The 16,965-nt window shown below is 47.7% G+C and overlaps 1 protein-coding gene across 1 annotated transcript in view; it reads right to left on the minus strand.

Annotated features, from left to right (window-relative positions):
• Nucleotides 1-12,134, minus strand: part of LOC143932992 (uncharacterized) — a 54,592-nt gene extending 42,458 nt beyond the window's left edge. The window contains exons 1-3 of the mRNA XM_077455913.1: nt 12,051-12,134; nt 11,398-11,607; nt 6,985-7,514 (exon numbers count right to left, since the gene is read on the minus strand). Coding sequence (XP_077312039.1) covers nt 6,985-7,514; nt 11,398-11,578 — 711 coding nt within the window. The 5' untranslated portion in view covers nt 11,579-11,607; nt 12,051-12,134. The remainder of the gene's footprint in view (nt 1-6,984; nt 7,515-11,397; nt 11,608-12,050) is intronic.
• Nucleotides 12,135-16,965: the final 4,831 nt, after the last annotated feature.

Consider the following 16,965-nt stretch of genomic DNA (forward strand, 5'->3'; position numbering starts at 1 on the left):
GTAAATAAGGGGTGCAGCAGACTGGAAAGGAGGATTGTGATATGGCAGAGAAGAGGTACCAGTAGCTGGGGAAAGAACTTGTGGGTTAGTAGACAGCGGAGAGGAGGCAGGTGAGTTGAATGCAGGATAAGTACAGGGAGCAGAGACTGGATAGGAGTATTTGGTTGGGAGCAGCGTGTACTGGGCTGCAACTGAGGTTGACATGGCTGATGGGGAAACATACTTTTGGGTAGGCTCATATCTGATGGCAGAGGTGGATTGTTTGGCTGGGGCTGATTGCACCATGTCAGACCATGCTGAAAGTATGGGTTGTACAAACTGAAGTTTTAAGCCTCCCTGTCTAACAAAAGACTGAGCAGATACAATGCACTCAGCAATCACCTGTGGGGAACAGGCTGAGTAGTGTTCACAAAAATCAGCAGGATCATCTTCAAAAAGCCATACTAAAGATACAACCTGATTCATATCAAAAGGAGGAGTGAAATCATCACGGCCATCTGGGATACAGGGCAGGGCTAGCTCAGTACAGATCTTTATCAAAGGCTGCACCTCCTCAAACAATGTATAACCCTGATCGACCAGGGAGTGAGCCAAACGCATAGCTGCAAACAACTGGTCACTAGACCATCCTTTCAAAGCCTGGCGGCAATAATCACCACTCTCAGATGCCAGCAGAGAAAGATAAATGATCTCATCAGCATTCATGTTTGCAACCAAACTGAAGCAAATGGTTCCCCTGTGCAGCCACTTCTGGTCAGGAATGGCCTTGGTATTCTGTCATGAACTAGATGTGACCAGAACTGTGTGACTGCGACAAAGTGAACCAGACACAAATAAGTGAAGGTAAATTTATTAAGCAAATGCATATAAATGTGAACACACCACCAATACGAACCAAGTGAACAACCAAACAACCAAACAGTAAATAAACCAGTATATGTAACAAAAGGGAATACCGGAATCGTAGTCAAGCCAGGCCGGGGTCATAAATAGGAGGTCAGCAGATGGGGGGACAAGGAGAAGGGAACAGGTACAGGAGGCAGGATGCAGGGATCAGGTAACAGGGATCAGGTAACAGGGATCAGGTAACAGGGATCAGGTAACAGGGATCAGGTAACAGGGATCAGGTAACAGGGATCAGGTAACAAACAGGCTGCAGGTCAGGGCTCAAGGACAATACCAAGGCGAAGTGTATATGAACTTGCCGGGTATTTATAATGGCTGCTGTCAGTCATGTGACGCCTGACTGCAGAGGGCAATACCTGCTCCATACTGCCAGGATCCCTCCGCTGGTGGACACCAGTACTGCGGACCAAAGATGACATAATTCCAGCAGGAGACACCTGCTGGTGGATCGCAGTACTGCATGCCAAATTATTGATATTACCAGCGGAGGGAACCTTTCCTGACAGTACCCCCCCTCAAAGGAGCGACCTCCGGACGCTCCAACTAGCAGTTGCTGGGGAAAGTCCACTGCGTCAAGCTGGGCTATGGGCAAAGTCACATTAGGTCGGGTAATGGACACTTCAAGCAGGGCAGCAGACAGAACCACATCGGACCGGGAAGCTGGCACATCGGGCTGGAAGGCGGGCAGTGGCACGTCAGGCTGGAAGGCGGGCAGCGGCACGTCAGGCTGGAAGGCGGGCACATCAGGCTGGACAGCAGGCACATCAGACTGGAAGGCGTCGGACTGCAAGGCCGGGACATCAGACTGGAAGGCGTCGGACCGCGAGGCCGGGACATCAGACTGAAAGGAATCGGACCGCGAGGCCGGGACATCAGACTGGAAGGAATCGGACTGCGAGGCCGGGACATCAGACTGGAAGGAATCGGACTGCGAGGCCGGGACATCAGACTGGAAGGAATCGGACTGCGAGGCCGGGACATCAGACTGGAAGGAATCGGACTGCGAGGCCGGAACATCAGACTGGAAGGAATCGGACTGCGAGGCCGGGACATCAGACTGCGAGGCCGGGACATCAGACTGCGAGGCCGGGACATCAGACTGCGAGGCCGGGACATCAGACTGCGAGGCATCAGACTGCAAGGCCGGGACATCCGACTGGAAGGCATCAGACCGCAAGGCCGGAGCATCAGACTGGAAGGCATCAGACTGCAAGGCCGGAGCATCAGACTGGAAGGCATCAGACTGCAAGGCATCAGACTGGAAGGCCGGGGCATCAGACTGGAAGGCCGGGACATCAGGCTGGAAGGCGTCTGGCTGGAAGGCCGGGACATCAGGCTGGAAGGCGTCTGGCTGGAAGGCCGGGACATCAGGCTGGAAGGCGTCTGGCTGGAAGGCCGGGACATCAGGCTGGAAGGCGTCTGGCTGGAAGGCCGGGACATCAGGCTGGAAGGCGTCTGGCTGGAAGGCCGGGACATCAGGCTGGAAGGCGTCTGGCTGGAAGGCCGGGACATCAGGCTGGAAGGCGTCTGGCTGGAAGGCCGGGACATCAGGCTGGAAGGCGTCTGGCTGGAAGGCCGGGACATCAGGCTGGAAGGCGTCTGGCTGGAAGGCCGGGACATCAGGCTGGAAGGCGTCTGGCTGGAAGGCCGGGACATCAGGCTGGAAGGCGTCTGGCTGGAAGGCCGGGACATCAGGCTGGAAGGCGTCTGGCTGGAAGGCCGGGACATCAGGCTGGAAGGCGTCTGGCTGGAAGGCCGGGACATCAGGCTGGAAGGCGTCTGGCTGGAAGGCCGGGACATCAGGCTGGAAGGCGTCTGGCTGGAAGGCCGGGACATCAGGCTGGAAGGCGTCTGGCTGGAAGGCCGGGACATCAGGCTGGAAGGCGTCTGGCTGGAAGGCCGGGACATCAGGCTGGAAGGCGTCTGGCTGGAAGGCCGGGACATCAGGCTGGAAGGCGTCTGGCTGGAAGGCCGGGACATCAGGCTGGAAGGCGTCTGGCTGGAAGGCCGGGACATCAGGCTGGAAGGCGTCTGGCTGGAAGGCCGGGACATCAGGCTGGAAGGCGTCTGGCTGGAAGGCCGGGACATCAGGCTGGAAGGCGTCTGGCTGGAAGGCCGGGACATCAGGCTGGAAGGCGTCTGGCTGGAAGGCCGGGACATCAGGCTGGAAGGCGTCTGGCTGGAAGGCCGGGACATCAGGCTGGAAGGCGTCTGGCTGGAAGGCCGGGACATCAGGCTGGAAGGCGTCTGGCTGGAAGGCCGGGACATCAGGCTGGAAGGCGTCTGGCTGGAAGGCCGGGACATCAGGCTGGAAGGCGTCTGGCTGGAAGGCCGGGACATCAGGCTGGAAGGCGTCTGGCTGGAAGGCCGGGACATCAGGCTGGAAGGCGTCTGGCTGGAAGGCCGGGACATCAGGCTGGAAGGCGTCTGGCTGGAAGGCCGGGACATCAGGCTGGAAGGCGTCTGGCTGGAAGGCCGGGACATCAGGCTGGAAGGCGTCTGGCTGGAAGGCCGGGACATCAGGCTGGAAGGCGTCTGGCTGGAAGGCCGGGACATCAGGCTGGAAGGCGTCTGGCTGGAAGGCCGGGACATCAGGCTGGAAGGCGTCTGGCTGGAAGGCCGGGACATCAGGCTGGAAGGCGTCTGGCTGGAAGGCCGGGACATCAGGCTGGAAGGCGTCTGGCTGGAAGGCCGGGACATCAGGCTGGAAGGCGTCTGGCTGGAAGGCCGGGACATCAGGCTGGAAGGCGTCTGGCTGGAAGGCCGGGACATCAGGCTGGAAGGCGTCTGGCTGGAAGGCCGGGACATCAGGCTGGAAGGCATCAGACTGGAAGGCCGGGGCATCAGGCTGGAAGGCATCAGACTGGAAGGCCGGGGCATCAGACTGGAAGGCATCAGACTGGAAGGCCGGGGCATCAGACTGGAAGGCATCAGACTGGAAGGCCGGGGCATCAGACTGGAAGGCATCAGACTGGAAGGCCGGGGCATCAGACTGGAAGGCATCAGACTGGAAGGCCGGGGCATCAGACTGGAAGGCATCAGACTGAAAGGCCGGGACATCAGACTGCAAGACATCAGACTGGAAGGCCGGGGCATCAGGCTGGAAGGCGTCTGGCTGGAAGGCCGGGACATCAGGCTGGAAGGCGTCTGGCTGGAAGGCCGGGACATCAGGCTGGAAGGCGTCTGGCTGGAAGGCGTCTGGCTGGAAGGCCGGGACATCAGGCTGGAAGGCGTCTGGCTGGAAGGCCGGGACATCAGGCTGGAAGGCGTCTGGCTGGAAGGCCGGGACATCAGGCTGGAAGGCGTCTGGCTGGAAGGCCGGGACATCAGGCTGGAAGGCGTCTGGCTGGAAGGCCGGGACATCAGGCTGGAAGGCGTCTGGCTGGAAGGCCGGGACATCAGGCTGGAAGGCCGGGACATCAGGCTGGAAGGCGTCTGGCTGGAAGGCCGGGACATCAGGCTGGAAGGCCGGGACATCAGGCTGGAAGGCGTCTGGCTGGAAGGCCGGGACATCAGGCTGGAAGGCGTCTGGCTGGAAGGCCGGGACATCAGGCTGGAAGGCGTCTGGCTGGAAGGCCGGGACATCAGGCTGGAAGGCGTCTGGCTGGAAGGCCGGGACATCAGGCTGGAAGGCGTCTGGCTGGAAGGCCGGGACATCAGGCTGGAACTCCGGCTCTGGCACAGATTGGTAGGTGTGGAGGCAGGTTGGGTTAATGGTAAGATCATTTTGGTTGGGAAAAACTTTCGCTTTTTCTTTGGCTTAGCTACTGAAGCTCTGTAGGTGACTGCAGGACTGTAAATAAGGGGTGCAGCAGACTGGAAAGGAGGATTGTGATATGGCAGAGAAGAGGTACCAGTAGCTGGGGAAAGAACTTGTGGGTTAGTAGACAGCGGAGAGGAGGCAGGTGAGTTGAATGCAGGATAAGTACAGGGAGCAGAGACTGGATAGGAGTATTTGGTTGGGAGCAGCGTGTACTGGGCTGCAACTGAGGTTGACATGGCTGATGGGGAAACATACTTTTGGGTAGGCTCATATCTGATGGCAGAGGTGGATTGTTTGGCTGGGGATGATTGCACCATGTCAGACCATGCTGAAAGTATAGGTTGCACAAACTGAAGTTTTAAGCCTCCCTGTCTAACAAAAGACTGAGCAGATACAATGCACTCAGCAATCACCTGTGGGGAACAGGCTGAGTAGTGTTCACAAAAATCAGCAGGATCATCTTCAAAAAGCCATACTAAAGATACAACCTGATTCATATCAAAAGGAGGAGTGAAATCATCACGGCCATCTGGGATACAGGGCAGGGCTAGCTCAGTACAGATCTTTATCAAAGGCTGCACCTCCTCAAACAATGTATAACCCTGATCGACCAGGGAGTGAGCCAAACGCATAGCTGCAAACAACTGGTCACTAGACCATCCTTTCAAAGCCTGGCGGCAATAATCACCACTCTCAGATGCCAGCAGAGAAAGATAAATGATCTCATCAGCATTCATGTTTGCAACCAAACTGAAGCAAATGGTTCCCCTGTGCAGCCACTTCTGGTCAGGAATGGCCTTGGTATTCTGTCATGAACTAGATGTGACCAGAACTGTGTGACTGCGACAAAGTGAACCAGACACAAATAAGTGAAGGTAAATTTATTAAGCAAACGCACCACCAATACGAACCAAGTGAACAACCAAACAACCAAACAGTAAATAAACCAGTATATGTAACAAAAGGGAATACCGGAATCGTAGTCAAGCCAGGCCGGGGTCATAAATAGGAGGTCAGCAGATGGGGGGACAAGGAGAAGGGAACAGGTACAGGAGGCAGGATGCAGGGATCAGGTAACAGGGATCAGGTAACAGGGATCAGGTAACAGGGATCAGGTAACAGGGATCAGGTAACAGGGATCAGGTAACAAACAGGCTGCAGGTCAGGGCTCAAGGACAATACCAAGGCGAAGTGTATATGAACTTGCCGGGTATTTATAATGGCTGCTGTCAGTCATGTGACGCCTGACTGCAGAGGGCAATACCTGCTCCATACTGCCAGGATCCCTCCGCTGGTGGACACCAGTACTGCGGACCAAAGATGACATAATTCCAGCAGGAGACACCTGCTGGTGGATCGCAGTACTGCATGCCAAATTATTGATATTACCAGCGGAGGGAACCTTTCCTGACAAAGTGCTACGATCTGAAAAGTAGCAGTCCTGCTTGGTGTGCTCTGGAGGTTGGCTGTAAATTATCTACAGGCTTTCTCTGATCCTCTGTAACGGGGGATCACGGCTTCTTGTAAGAAGTGATTCTTTCTATGGTGGTGGATATACCACAGTCTTGTTTTAACAGCCTTTGAAGATTCATCTTACTTATGGATGGACTTTATACATTTAGCCTTTTCACAGGTGGATGTTACACATATTTGAGTTATATGCAGATGGACATTGATTACTTTCATGGTTCACTGTTTTTGTTTCTTTATGCCATGTTCAAAAAAATTCTATTGAGGAGAATAATTTATATGCACTTGCTTATTTGATTTATGCTAAATTGGCATGATATATAATCGTTGTGTTTTATATATATCAGTTTGTGGTTCTTTTTTCACAGGAGAATTGTGATTTATGTTTATAATTAAACTAATTTGGTTCCTTATCTGCATTAAATTAGCCTCAGAACCCTTGTAATTCATGTGTGTTCATGTTTAAAGGGATGAGGTGGTAACCCCACATGGGGTACTCTGTCCTCAGTGCAGCTCAGTAGTCTGTTTAAACCACAAACTCAGCATTACTGAGCTCACTGCCCGGCTGCGGCATCTGCCACAAAGGTGAGTAAGAGAACAATGGCTGCACATCGATTGAAATACAAAATGTTGTTTATTGATCACCAAGATGACATCAAAGGACACCAACACACAAGTCTTGTAGACGCATTTCACACAGTACATTTGTGCTTAATCATGTAGGAAAGGTAATTTTTAATAACATTGAATTACAATATTACTTGTGTCACGATTGTTTATGCCATATTATTTATTTTTATTTTATTTGCTATTTTTTTTCCCCACGGAAGTGGAGTTACTTTCTAATCTGCATACTGTTCAATTAACCTGTGAAGATATTGCTCTACATACATGTTAGTGGCATGGGCTATACCAACAACCTTGATCCGCTGGGGGTCCCAAACACAATCTTCCTCTAAACCACTGTTAATCATACCACAATTTGGGGGTACCCATGCTGTATCATAGCCATATTTATGCCATGTCTTTTTCAGGGGGTGATGCTTACAGGCAATTTTGATAACTTTCCCAACATTAACCCTAAGTTTCAAAACAACCTGGTCTGCTTTATTAAATAAGGGGTAACGTAGAGCTTTGCTTATATCTCTACTAACGTAGACACCTCTTCCCAGCATGCCATCCTCTGACTGACGAAATTCATTCTTGATGATGCTCTCAGCTATAGAAGATGTAGTGCCATGATACATGACATAGATCTTTCCATCAGTTGGCTTATCAGTGCCTTGAAGAGTTACTTCATAAAAGTTGCATAATCTCTCTTCTGCCCATAAGTCTCCAATGCTATTCATGGTATATATGTAGTTAAGGGCGAGTGCTATTGGAAGAAAAAAAAAACACACAATATGCATGTTTAAAGCAATTAAATTGTCATCAAGCAGGATGTTGATACTCTAAGGCCTTAATTACACTTGCTTCAAAATGTGGCATTTGACACACTAACATAGTTAGCTTACAGTTCTGTTTACACTGTTCTGTTTGCTTTGCTTCAAAAATGATATCCCATGTCCTGGTGCTTCAAAGAGTCTCCAAAGCCTCCATAGAAGTCCATAACAAAGCTCTCCAACAGAACCTGCACTTTTTGAGAGGCTTTCATTCAGAGTTAGCTTTGCTTTGTTTTGGAGGTATTGCAGGTATGAAATATCCCAGGATGCCCTGGGAAACCAACAGGGAAACCAGAAAGACTTGATTATCAGTTACTGCCCCTTCATGTGTATATATTCTGGAAGTGTCTGGTGACGTCACATCTGGTGTGCAGCAAGAAGCAGCAGGAAAGTCGAGTAGTAGTGGAGCAACTAGCAGACGTCACACCTGGGGATGCAACATGGGAACACTATAGGGGAAGGTGAGCAGGAACCACAGAGAGAGATAAGGAAAACAGAGAATCAGCAGAGGTGGGGGTTACTACTGATCATGGGATCAGCAGAGATGGAGGTTTCTACTGAGTATGGGGATCAGCAGAACTGGGGGTACTACTGAGCAGGACTCGGGGCCCACCCCCGACGCCCACGTCATTGGATTTGATTGACAGCAGTGGGAGACAATGGCTGTGCTGCAATCAATCTATCCAATCAAGAGCTGGGAGCCTGTGGAGAGAGAGAGACAGCGCATCCCCGCCGACTAAATGAAGGGGTTCAGGTAAGTAAAACAGGGGGCTGGTGACTGCCAGGTGTTTTTTCACCTTAATGCATAGGATGCATTAAGGTGAAAAAATATGAACCTTAACAACCCCTTTAAGCCCTGGTTCACACTGGATCCGGGAACAAAATTGTGCAAGTTCAGCTGAACTTGCACAAGCTGATTTCAGAGGTGATGTCAGAGACATCTATGTGGGTTTTTGCACTGATGTCAATAGACATCGCACCCTGAAATCATCAAAAGTAGTAGAGAACGGAATGTGGCGATGCACCGATTTCGGTCGCTGCCATTACCGGCATTTACTGCCAATTTGGCCTGCGATTTGACATGTGAACCAGGGCTAAAAGATATTCTCCCACATTTGACAGTGATGGACCAATCAGTGTTGTCACATGCCAGGGAGTCTGCCTTCAGCTTACACAGCTGTACCGCTCACTTTTGATGACTGAATATAGTAGCGGGCAGTGAAGGGAAGGTAAGAATATGCTGAAGGTAGGGCCAGCATTATAATGGACTTGCTGCTTTGCGCTACATGCACATTTCTTCATAATAGACGTCATCATCAGGGCAAAGAGGATTGCCCCGTTGATGACCTTTATTGCGATGAAACATGCATCGGGCGGAGGAAATAGCATTGACATCAGCACGCCCGCCGGTGTGCAAGATGAATAATTGTAACCAATGCCTGTGTTTTTTTTTTTGTTTTTTGTTTTACTGGATTTGTAAGTACGTTTCTTTTAATAAATACCTTTTTTTCTTTTTTGGGAGGACGTTGCGCCATGAGAGTCTCTTCTCTTTTATATTAATATGCTCCTCACTATCATATGTGAGCAATCTGTGGTTGGAAAGATCTGAAAAACATTTATAAGCCTTTATGCCTGGAGATTGCCTAGAAGGGGATACACTCCATACCTAGTTTAAGGGGAAGTTCACTAAAGCAAGATTTGGCCTGAATTAGGTCTCATCTGGTAAGACGCTTAATATCTCCATTCTGGTGTGGAGCACTAGGTGGTGATCACTTCAAGCACTAAGGAAAAGAACTGTGTGCGTGTTCTACACTACTTTCATGATTGGGATGTGTTTACACTATTGGATGGCAGGGATAATATTAACCAGTCTCTGAATAAGTGGATTTATTTGTTATGTTGGATGCAATTTGTTTTTTGTTTTAAGGTTATTTGCACTTTAGTGTTATATATATATTCAGAACAGCGCAACATTTCTTTTTTTTTATTTATATGTTATATATTGGTGTGTAGAATATTATGAGTGCAGCTGTTGGTATGTACTTTTTAATTCATTAATCTTCACACTAAGCGTGGATATAAAATGTATTTAATGCATTCTAGTGACCAGAATTCTGGCCACTAGAATGCATTAACATCAGACGTTGGAGCGTGTCTTTTTCCCGTTTTTGATGCTAAAATCTCCTGTAGGGGAAAAAATGTTTTTGAGCTTCACGGTGTGCATGAGGCCTTAAAATGCTTAACAGTTGTGGTTCTTTCCGTGTGAATGAACCATGGACATAGCATAAGGGGTTGCAGGGATCACAATCGCAACCCTGCCCCTGTTCCAGGGGGCCCCTGCAGCCTCCCTGTCATATTATCATATCCTCCACAAAGTTCAGCTCCGATCTGTCCTAGGGCCCCACAGCCACGCTCCAGGACTGGGCTACCACTTTGCCTTCCACACTCCACACCCCTCTGTTCTCATTGGCTGGGGAGAAGCCGTGAGTCATTTCCTGAATGGAGAGGAGCATGGGGTGAAAAAAGCCCAGGATGGGGGATGGAATGGTATGGTAACCAAGTTCAGCGAGTTAAGAGGAGGAGAGTGGCATCCTGTAGCCACGATGGGACCGATGTCACTGATGAGGTAAGACACCGCTCAGTGTCTTCTAGTCACCAACTGGGATTCTCTGTACCCCCCACCCGGGGATATCCACTTACCCCACTTCTCTGACAACTGTGGAAAAGACACACACCTCCAGGAGGTGACCTTCCCCCAACACCTGCCAACACTGACATAGAAGCCTTCAGAAAATGCTAAAACAAATCCCTTAACACCTCCTGAGCGGCTGCAGGCTCCAGATTTCATGTCACATGGCTTTGCCCCCCCCCCCCAGATCTAAGTTTCGCCACCCCAAAGCCCCTGACCACCCCCTCCGCCCTGGATGCTATGCCCGCTGCTGAGCTTCTTTTCCAGTACAGCACTCTATACCCTCCTCCGCAGGGTTGAAATCACATTCCTTTACAACACAGCCAATCAGCCATGATCTCCATAGGGTGTAGTTGCCTACAGCAACTACACCCGCCGTTCCGACCAGGGGATGTCAAAGGTCAGAAGGGCAACATAAAGGCCAGATACACCCTGTGAAGGCTGACAGACTGTGATTTCAGCCATGTGTATTGTGGGGGGGGGGGGGGGGGACTGTGTACAGTGCTGGAATGGGAAAGGAGCTCTGCCAAATGTCCTGCCAGGAGTCCCTGTCCTCTAATGTAAGTAGAAACTCTGGGAACTCTAAACACTTAAGCCACTTTGAGTATCTTGGTGTGCGGCGGGTGTATCTGCACACACGGTGGAAGTGTTGGGTGGTAGTGGGGGGGGCCCCAGGTCAACTTTTGCATCAGGCCCACAAGCTTCAAGCTACGTCTCTGGAATGAACCATGTCACCTTGCAGGGTTGATGCTGAATGTGAGAATGTTTTGTATGTATATTGTGGGAACATAATGGAATGTGCAGTAGATTATTTTGTACCTCTGATTTATGAATTTTATTGGTACTGACTGGTGTCATCATATTACATGGAGATGTAAGATGTTTGAGTCACATGGGCTACACCAACAACCTTGATCCAAACACAATCTTCCTCCAACCAAACCATGTATGGAGGTACTCATCCTGTATCATAGCCATTTTAATGCCATGCCTTTTGAATAAAGTGTTTTTTTCTGTATTTTTTTTTATGACCCTATGTACAGTAACCCTAAGTTTCATAAAAGCTGGTCTGCCTTGCTAAATAAGGGGTAACATAGAGTTTTGCTTATCTATACTATAATAGACACCTCTTCCTAGCACGGCATCTCTTGAATGACGAATTCCACTGACGGTGCTCGCAGCTGCAATAGTTGTAGACCCATGGAGCATGACGCAGATCTTTTCATCCTTTGGCTCATCAGTGCCTTGAGAAGTTACTTTAGAAATGAAGCATAAACGCTGCTCTGCATATAATCCAATGTGATTCATTGCATTAACGTAGTTCTAGGATGTTACTACTAGAAAAAAAATAAAAATAATGTATGTAAGTGAGTATGTAACTTGTATGTAACAAGTGAGATGTTAATACTCTAAATAATATTTCTCTTGAATAAAATAAAATGTTCAATCTAAATGATACATCCAGTCCAAATGTTAATTAGAAACTTTTAAACACATGTTTCAGATTTAATGGCTTGCCTACCTAGGCAATTTTTAAATTTTTCACATACGTGTTCGTTTCGTTTTCAATCTAAAATTATTAATTTTCATACAAAAAAATGATGCAATAGAAAAAAACAATCAAATAAGCATACTGCAATAAAAAATAAAAATAAATTGTACATAATATCTACCATATAAACATCCCACAAAAAAACTTTACCCATATGTGGCATGCACTCATAAAAATAATGTTGGGCATAGTATACCAGTGCAAAAAAAACTGTTTCTACAGGCTTACAACAAACTATTCAGATTGTTGGGGCATGTTCAGGATAGCCATGTCAAGTCCCTTCAATACCAACAAGATTGTAGTGCGTTGTCTTCTATTCCCAGTCCTTGATGCCTGCAAAAGTACATCACATGGAAAAGGCAGGTAGGAAAAAAGAAAGGAAGAAGAGAAAAGAAAAGAAGGGAAAAAAACCACACAAATAAAAATACAAAAAATACAAAAATATAAAAATAAAGGAAAAACATAACAAGGGGGAACATAAAAGAATAATTTGAATATAGCAACCCGTCATAGGCACTCCGACCTCACCTCACTCATCCCAACTCTGCACCAGGTTCAAATCTTACGACGAACCTGCAAGGACATTTTGCATTTTGGTCGATTTCGGTAGATTCCCTGAACAACTTCCAGGGGAGACAATTTTGACAACATTGTTCGTGTGTGTCCAGTTCCCATGACAGGAGTGCCTCCGTCCTCTCAATATTGTCCATCTCTATAACCCACTCAATCATGTGCTTCCGCCAATAGCGTGGTATAACAGTTCTTGCTGCTGTCAACCAATGCCTAAGAAGACCTTTTTTAATACATTTAAAGGAGCCGGGTAGAATAGATAGCAGAGTAGCTTGAGCTGGAAAATCATATCCCAAAAATCATGAACAGGTGGACATTTCCACCAGATATGTAGTAATGAGCCCTTGGCAGAATGGCAATGCCAACATAAATCTGAATCATTTGGATAAATCTGATGAAGCAGCATCAAAAACAGGGAACCGAGGATTGCCAAAACAGGATTGCCAAACAGGGGCGTCATTAGTCCCACTTTAGGGGAAAGTCCCAATTGGATTTGCAATTTGTCCCAGGTACGCACCATGTGAGCTGTGAGAAAGGGTAGAGAGAAAAGTGGACCTCTAGCAGATATCTCTAACCAGGGAAGCGCCTGGAGATCATGTCACGCAATTAACTGCTCTATATGGGTGGCACAGTGGTGTAGTGGGTAGCACTCTCGCCTAGCTGTAAAAAGGGTTGCTGGTTCAAATCCCAACCATGACACTACCTGCCTGGAGTTTGCATGTTCTCCCTGTGCCTGCCACTCCAAAGACATGCAGTTAGTTTAATTTGCTTCTGTCCAAAAAAAATTGGCCCTAGTATATGAATGGGGACCTTAGATTGTGGGCTCCTTGAGGGTGTAGGGACCAATATGAGTGTGCAATGTACAGGGAAAGGGAAAATTGTAGACACTTACTCAGGATGGACTGGTGTCTTTATTCAACCTTACTAACTATGTAACTATATGAATCCATTGTTTAGAATTGGAATGATGAAACCAATTCACTAGCCTACTTAAAACTGCTGCAGCATGATAACAATATAAGTCCAGAGCTCCTACACCCCCTTCTTCCCTTTAGGGAGGGATAGAATTCTCCTCTGTAATCTAGGTTTATTACATCCCCCAAATAAAGGTTGTAAAAGCAGATTGTAAAATAACAAAGAAAGAGCGGGGGACCCCAATAGGTATAGTTTGAAAGAGATAAAGAAAATGCGGTACTATGTCCCTTTTTTATATGTTAATCCCGAGCTATGAACATTGAGCGCTATCGTACTTCTTGAGATCTTGTACTGTACACTACATAAGAGGATGATAATTTTCCACATCCAATTTAGTAAGATTTGAGGGAATTCTAATTCCCAGATATTTAAGCGTTGACATGTAGATTTTAAATGGGAAATTATTCCTAAGAGACTGAACTTGATATGATAACAGAAATACATTAATAATCTCTGATTTAGACAAGTTTACTTTAAAGTTACTCAGGGCTCCAAAACGCTGAAATTCATAGAAAATAGAGGGCATGGACACATGCGAATTGATGACATAAAGTTGTAGGTCGTCAGCGAATACTGCCAGTTTCACGTCCTGTCCATCTATTGATATTCCACTAATGTCCCATGTTCAAATTTCTATTTTTTTGCTAGAAAAATACTTAGAGCCCCCAAACATTTTATATTTTCTGAAAGCAGAGGCCCAGAATAAAATGGGTGTTAAGGGACTCATACCCGCATGAACATGGATGTCATCAATGGTGGCGCCACCCCCCTAATCTATTTGTCCGGCCCCTAATCTACATGCAGGGTGCTGGACGCATGGATACCAATGGGGTGTTTTTTTTATTTTTTTTAGAAGCACGTGATTAGAGCCAGAGGCTTTTATAGGCTTAAAAAAAGGGTGGACCACCCACCCAGTTGTGTGACAATAGCAAATTAATATTCACTGTTGTCTTCTTGATCCTCCTCCGGGCCAATCAGGAAGCAGGTCCATAGACCCGTCACCCGATTGGCCAAGAGGAGAAGTGATCCTATTGGTCCCTGAGGAGGAGGAGGAGGAGGGAGGAGACGCAGGGGAAGCCCCTGTGAAGCCCAGGAGGAGGAGACACAGGGTGAAGCTGCTGCCCGCCACCCAGAGGAAGCGCTGCCCGTGACCTGGATGGGGTAAGTGCGGGTCTGGTTATGGTGACCAAGGGACGTGCCTGTGACCCAACTGACCAATCGGGGGTGTGGCGGTGGGTGGATTGTGTGCTACCCCCCAAAAAAAATACCACCAGCGCCACTGGATGTCATCATATTGGGACACTGCGTTTGTGTCTGTGCAGCCATGTGTCCCATTAGACATCAATGAGATGGGGTAATAATGAGCTGGGTATCTGCTGAAAAGGCATGCATGCACTTGTGCATCCCCATGTCAGCAAAACATGGTTCTGCACAGGGCAGCATTTCATGTGTGAATGAGACATATGTGTTTCTTTCCTAAAAAGAGGTAAAGACAGAATGGATGTAAACATATCTAAATGGAAAAGGACACAGCATTCTTCTGTTTAAAAAAAAAAAAAGACCTGAATGGACACAGATGTAAATGAATGATCCAATTACATCTGCCTGCTCATAGTTGAGTATGGACCCATCTGAAAAAATGACAGATGGATCTAAACTGATCACCCATGTAACTCCCCATACTTGAGTTATTTTGACAGAATCCTAATTATATATTGTATATATTGTGTCTGTATCAATATGTTCTCACAAGTCCCATTTGATTATAGCTATAATGTCTTTTCGCTGCGGAAACATTTTATGCCGAGTGATTTATGTCCTCTAGTGGTGAATAGGTGAATTTTTTCTTTTAGCAAAGTATTTTTCAAAAAAAAAACAAGAGGGGGTAAGAATCAATGAGTATATTTATGATGTAGTGTTTCAATACCTTCATTTAAATATGAAGTTTAGTTCATTTTTTTGACCTGCTGCTGTAGTCAGATTTTCCTGTAAGGAAGAATGTCCCACATTCCGCACACTGATGGTTCCCAAAGAAAACATCTGTCCCGTGATATCCAGTCCTCTTTCCTGCTCTGAACTTCTGGAGCTGTGGGGATTAATAGTTTTTGGGTCTAACATTACAATGCATTTCAGAAGCACCTGATGGTGGCCCACCTCTCCCCTGAGAAAATTGTGTTTATTGATTTCAATGAATATAACATGTTCGTGAGTGGGAGAGAAGATTCTATATTCAACTGGAGTTCTGGAACTGAATTTTATAAGAAGGACGAACTATTGGTCTTTTAATTCTTTCAGTCTTCTGATGGTGGATTCCACTGTGAGGTGGTGTTGTAGGTCCAAGCTCCTTCAGTTACAATTTTCATACAAAAAATATGGTAATAGACAGTTACAGGTTTCAGCAGGCTGCATTTACATTTTGCTTCTGCTACTGAATGAGCGCATTTACTTAGCGTGTTAGCTGCTTTTTCATTTTACTACCATAACAGGACTCATTTACCCACACTGCCAACCTTTTTTAAATGTTTGGCCATCCTCCTCAAGTGCCCAATCATAAAGAGGCAGATGGGAAATGTGGAGGTGGAAATAGAAAATGAGCAGTGGCCTGTCTATTAGGTGCCCCTGATCTACATATAGGGTGGTGGACTATGGATTCCAATGGGGGGGGGGGGGGGGGGGGTTGAAGCACGTGATTAGAGGCTCTATTAGGCTTTAAAAAAGGGTGGGCTCAGAGCACTGCACCCCAGTCTCACCCAGTTGTGTGCTGATAGTGAATAAAATTTCGCTTTTTTCAAACAAAATCTCCTCCCCACCAATCAGGAAGAGGGCCATGAGACCCCTTTCCTGATTGGTCAAAAACGTTGGGCGATCCCTATTGGACACCTAGTGCCTAGGACGAGGAGAGCGGAGGTGGAGAGGAGAGCAGAGGCGGAGAGGACACCGGAGCCTCTGCCCACAGCCCGCCATGCTAGAGGACACCGGAGCCACAGGAGGAGACACAGCCCATCACCAACTGCCATGCTGGAGGATATCAGAGCCTCAGGAGAGGAGATGGAGAAGAACCGCAGCCCGCCACATTCCGCTGTGTTGCAGGACACCGGACACGCAGGAAGGAAGAGGAGACGGAGATAAGCCACAGCCCGCCACCCGCCACTGTCCATCATACTGGAGGACACCGATTCCACAGGAGGAGAGAGGAGATGGAGAGAACACTGGAGCCACAGCCTGCCACCTAGATGGGGTAGGGGGGTGGTTGTCTGCCACCCACCCCCCCACAAAAAAAAACAGCTGAGATGAGTAAGAGGAGAAGTTCTTTCAATGTCAACTGGTATCATTAATGTGCATTTCCCACCACATTTTGTGGTGCAGATTCATGTGTCTCTTCCTGCATGTGGTATCAAGATGACTAGTAGTTTTACCACAACTGACAGCTCAAGAAGAAGCAACAAACTGCAAAAGTTTTGTTAGCAACATATTTGTGAAAGACACAGATCATGTGGAGAAGCCCAGAGGATAGGCATCAATGCCTTTATTAATAAGGCGTAAATTCTAACCATCTAATTAGGAATTTTGGCTTGGCATGGCATGGCATTTAGCAAAT

The sequence above is a fragment of the Lithobates pipiens genome, unplaced genomic scaffold (assembly GCF_037356315.1).
Source record: "Lithobates pipiens isolate NorthernLeopardFrog02 unplaced genomic scaffold, aLitPip1_a1.2 Scaffold_27, whole genome shotgun sequence".
NCBI lineage: Eukaryota > Metazoa > Chordata > Amphibia > Anura > Ranidae > Lithobates > Lithobates pipiens.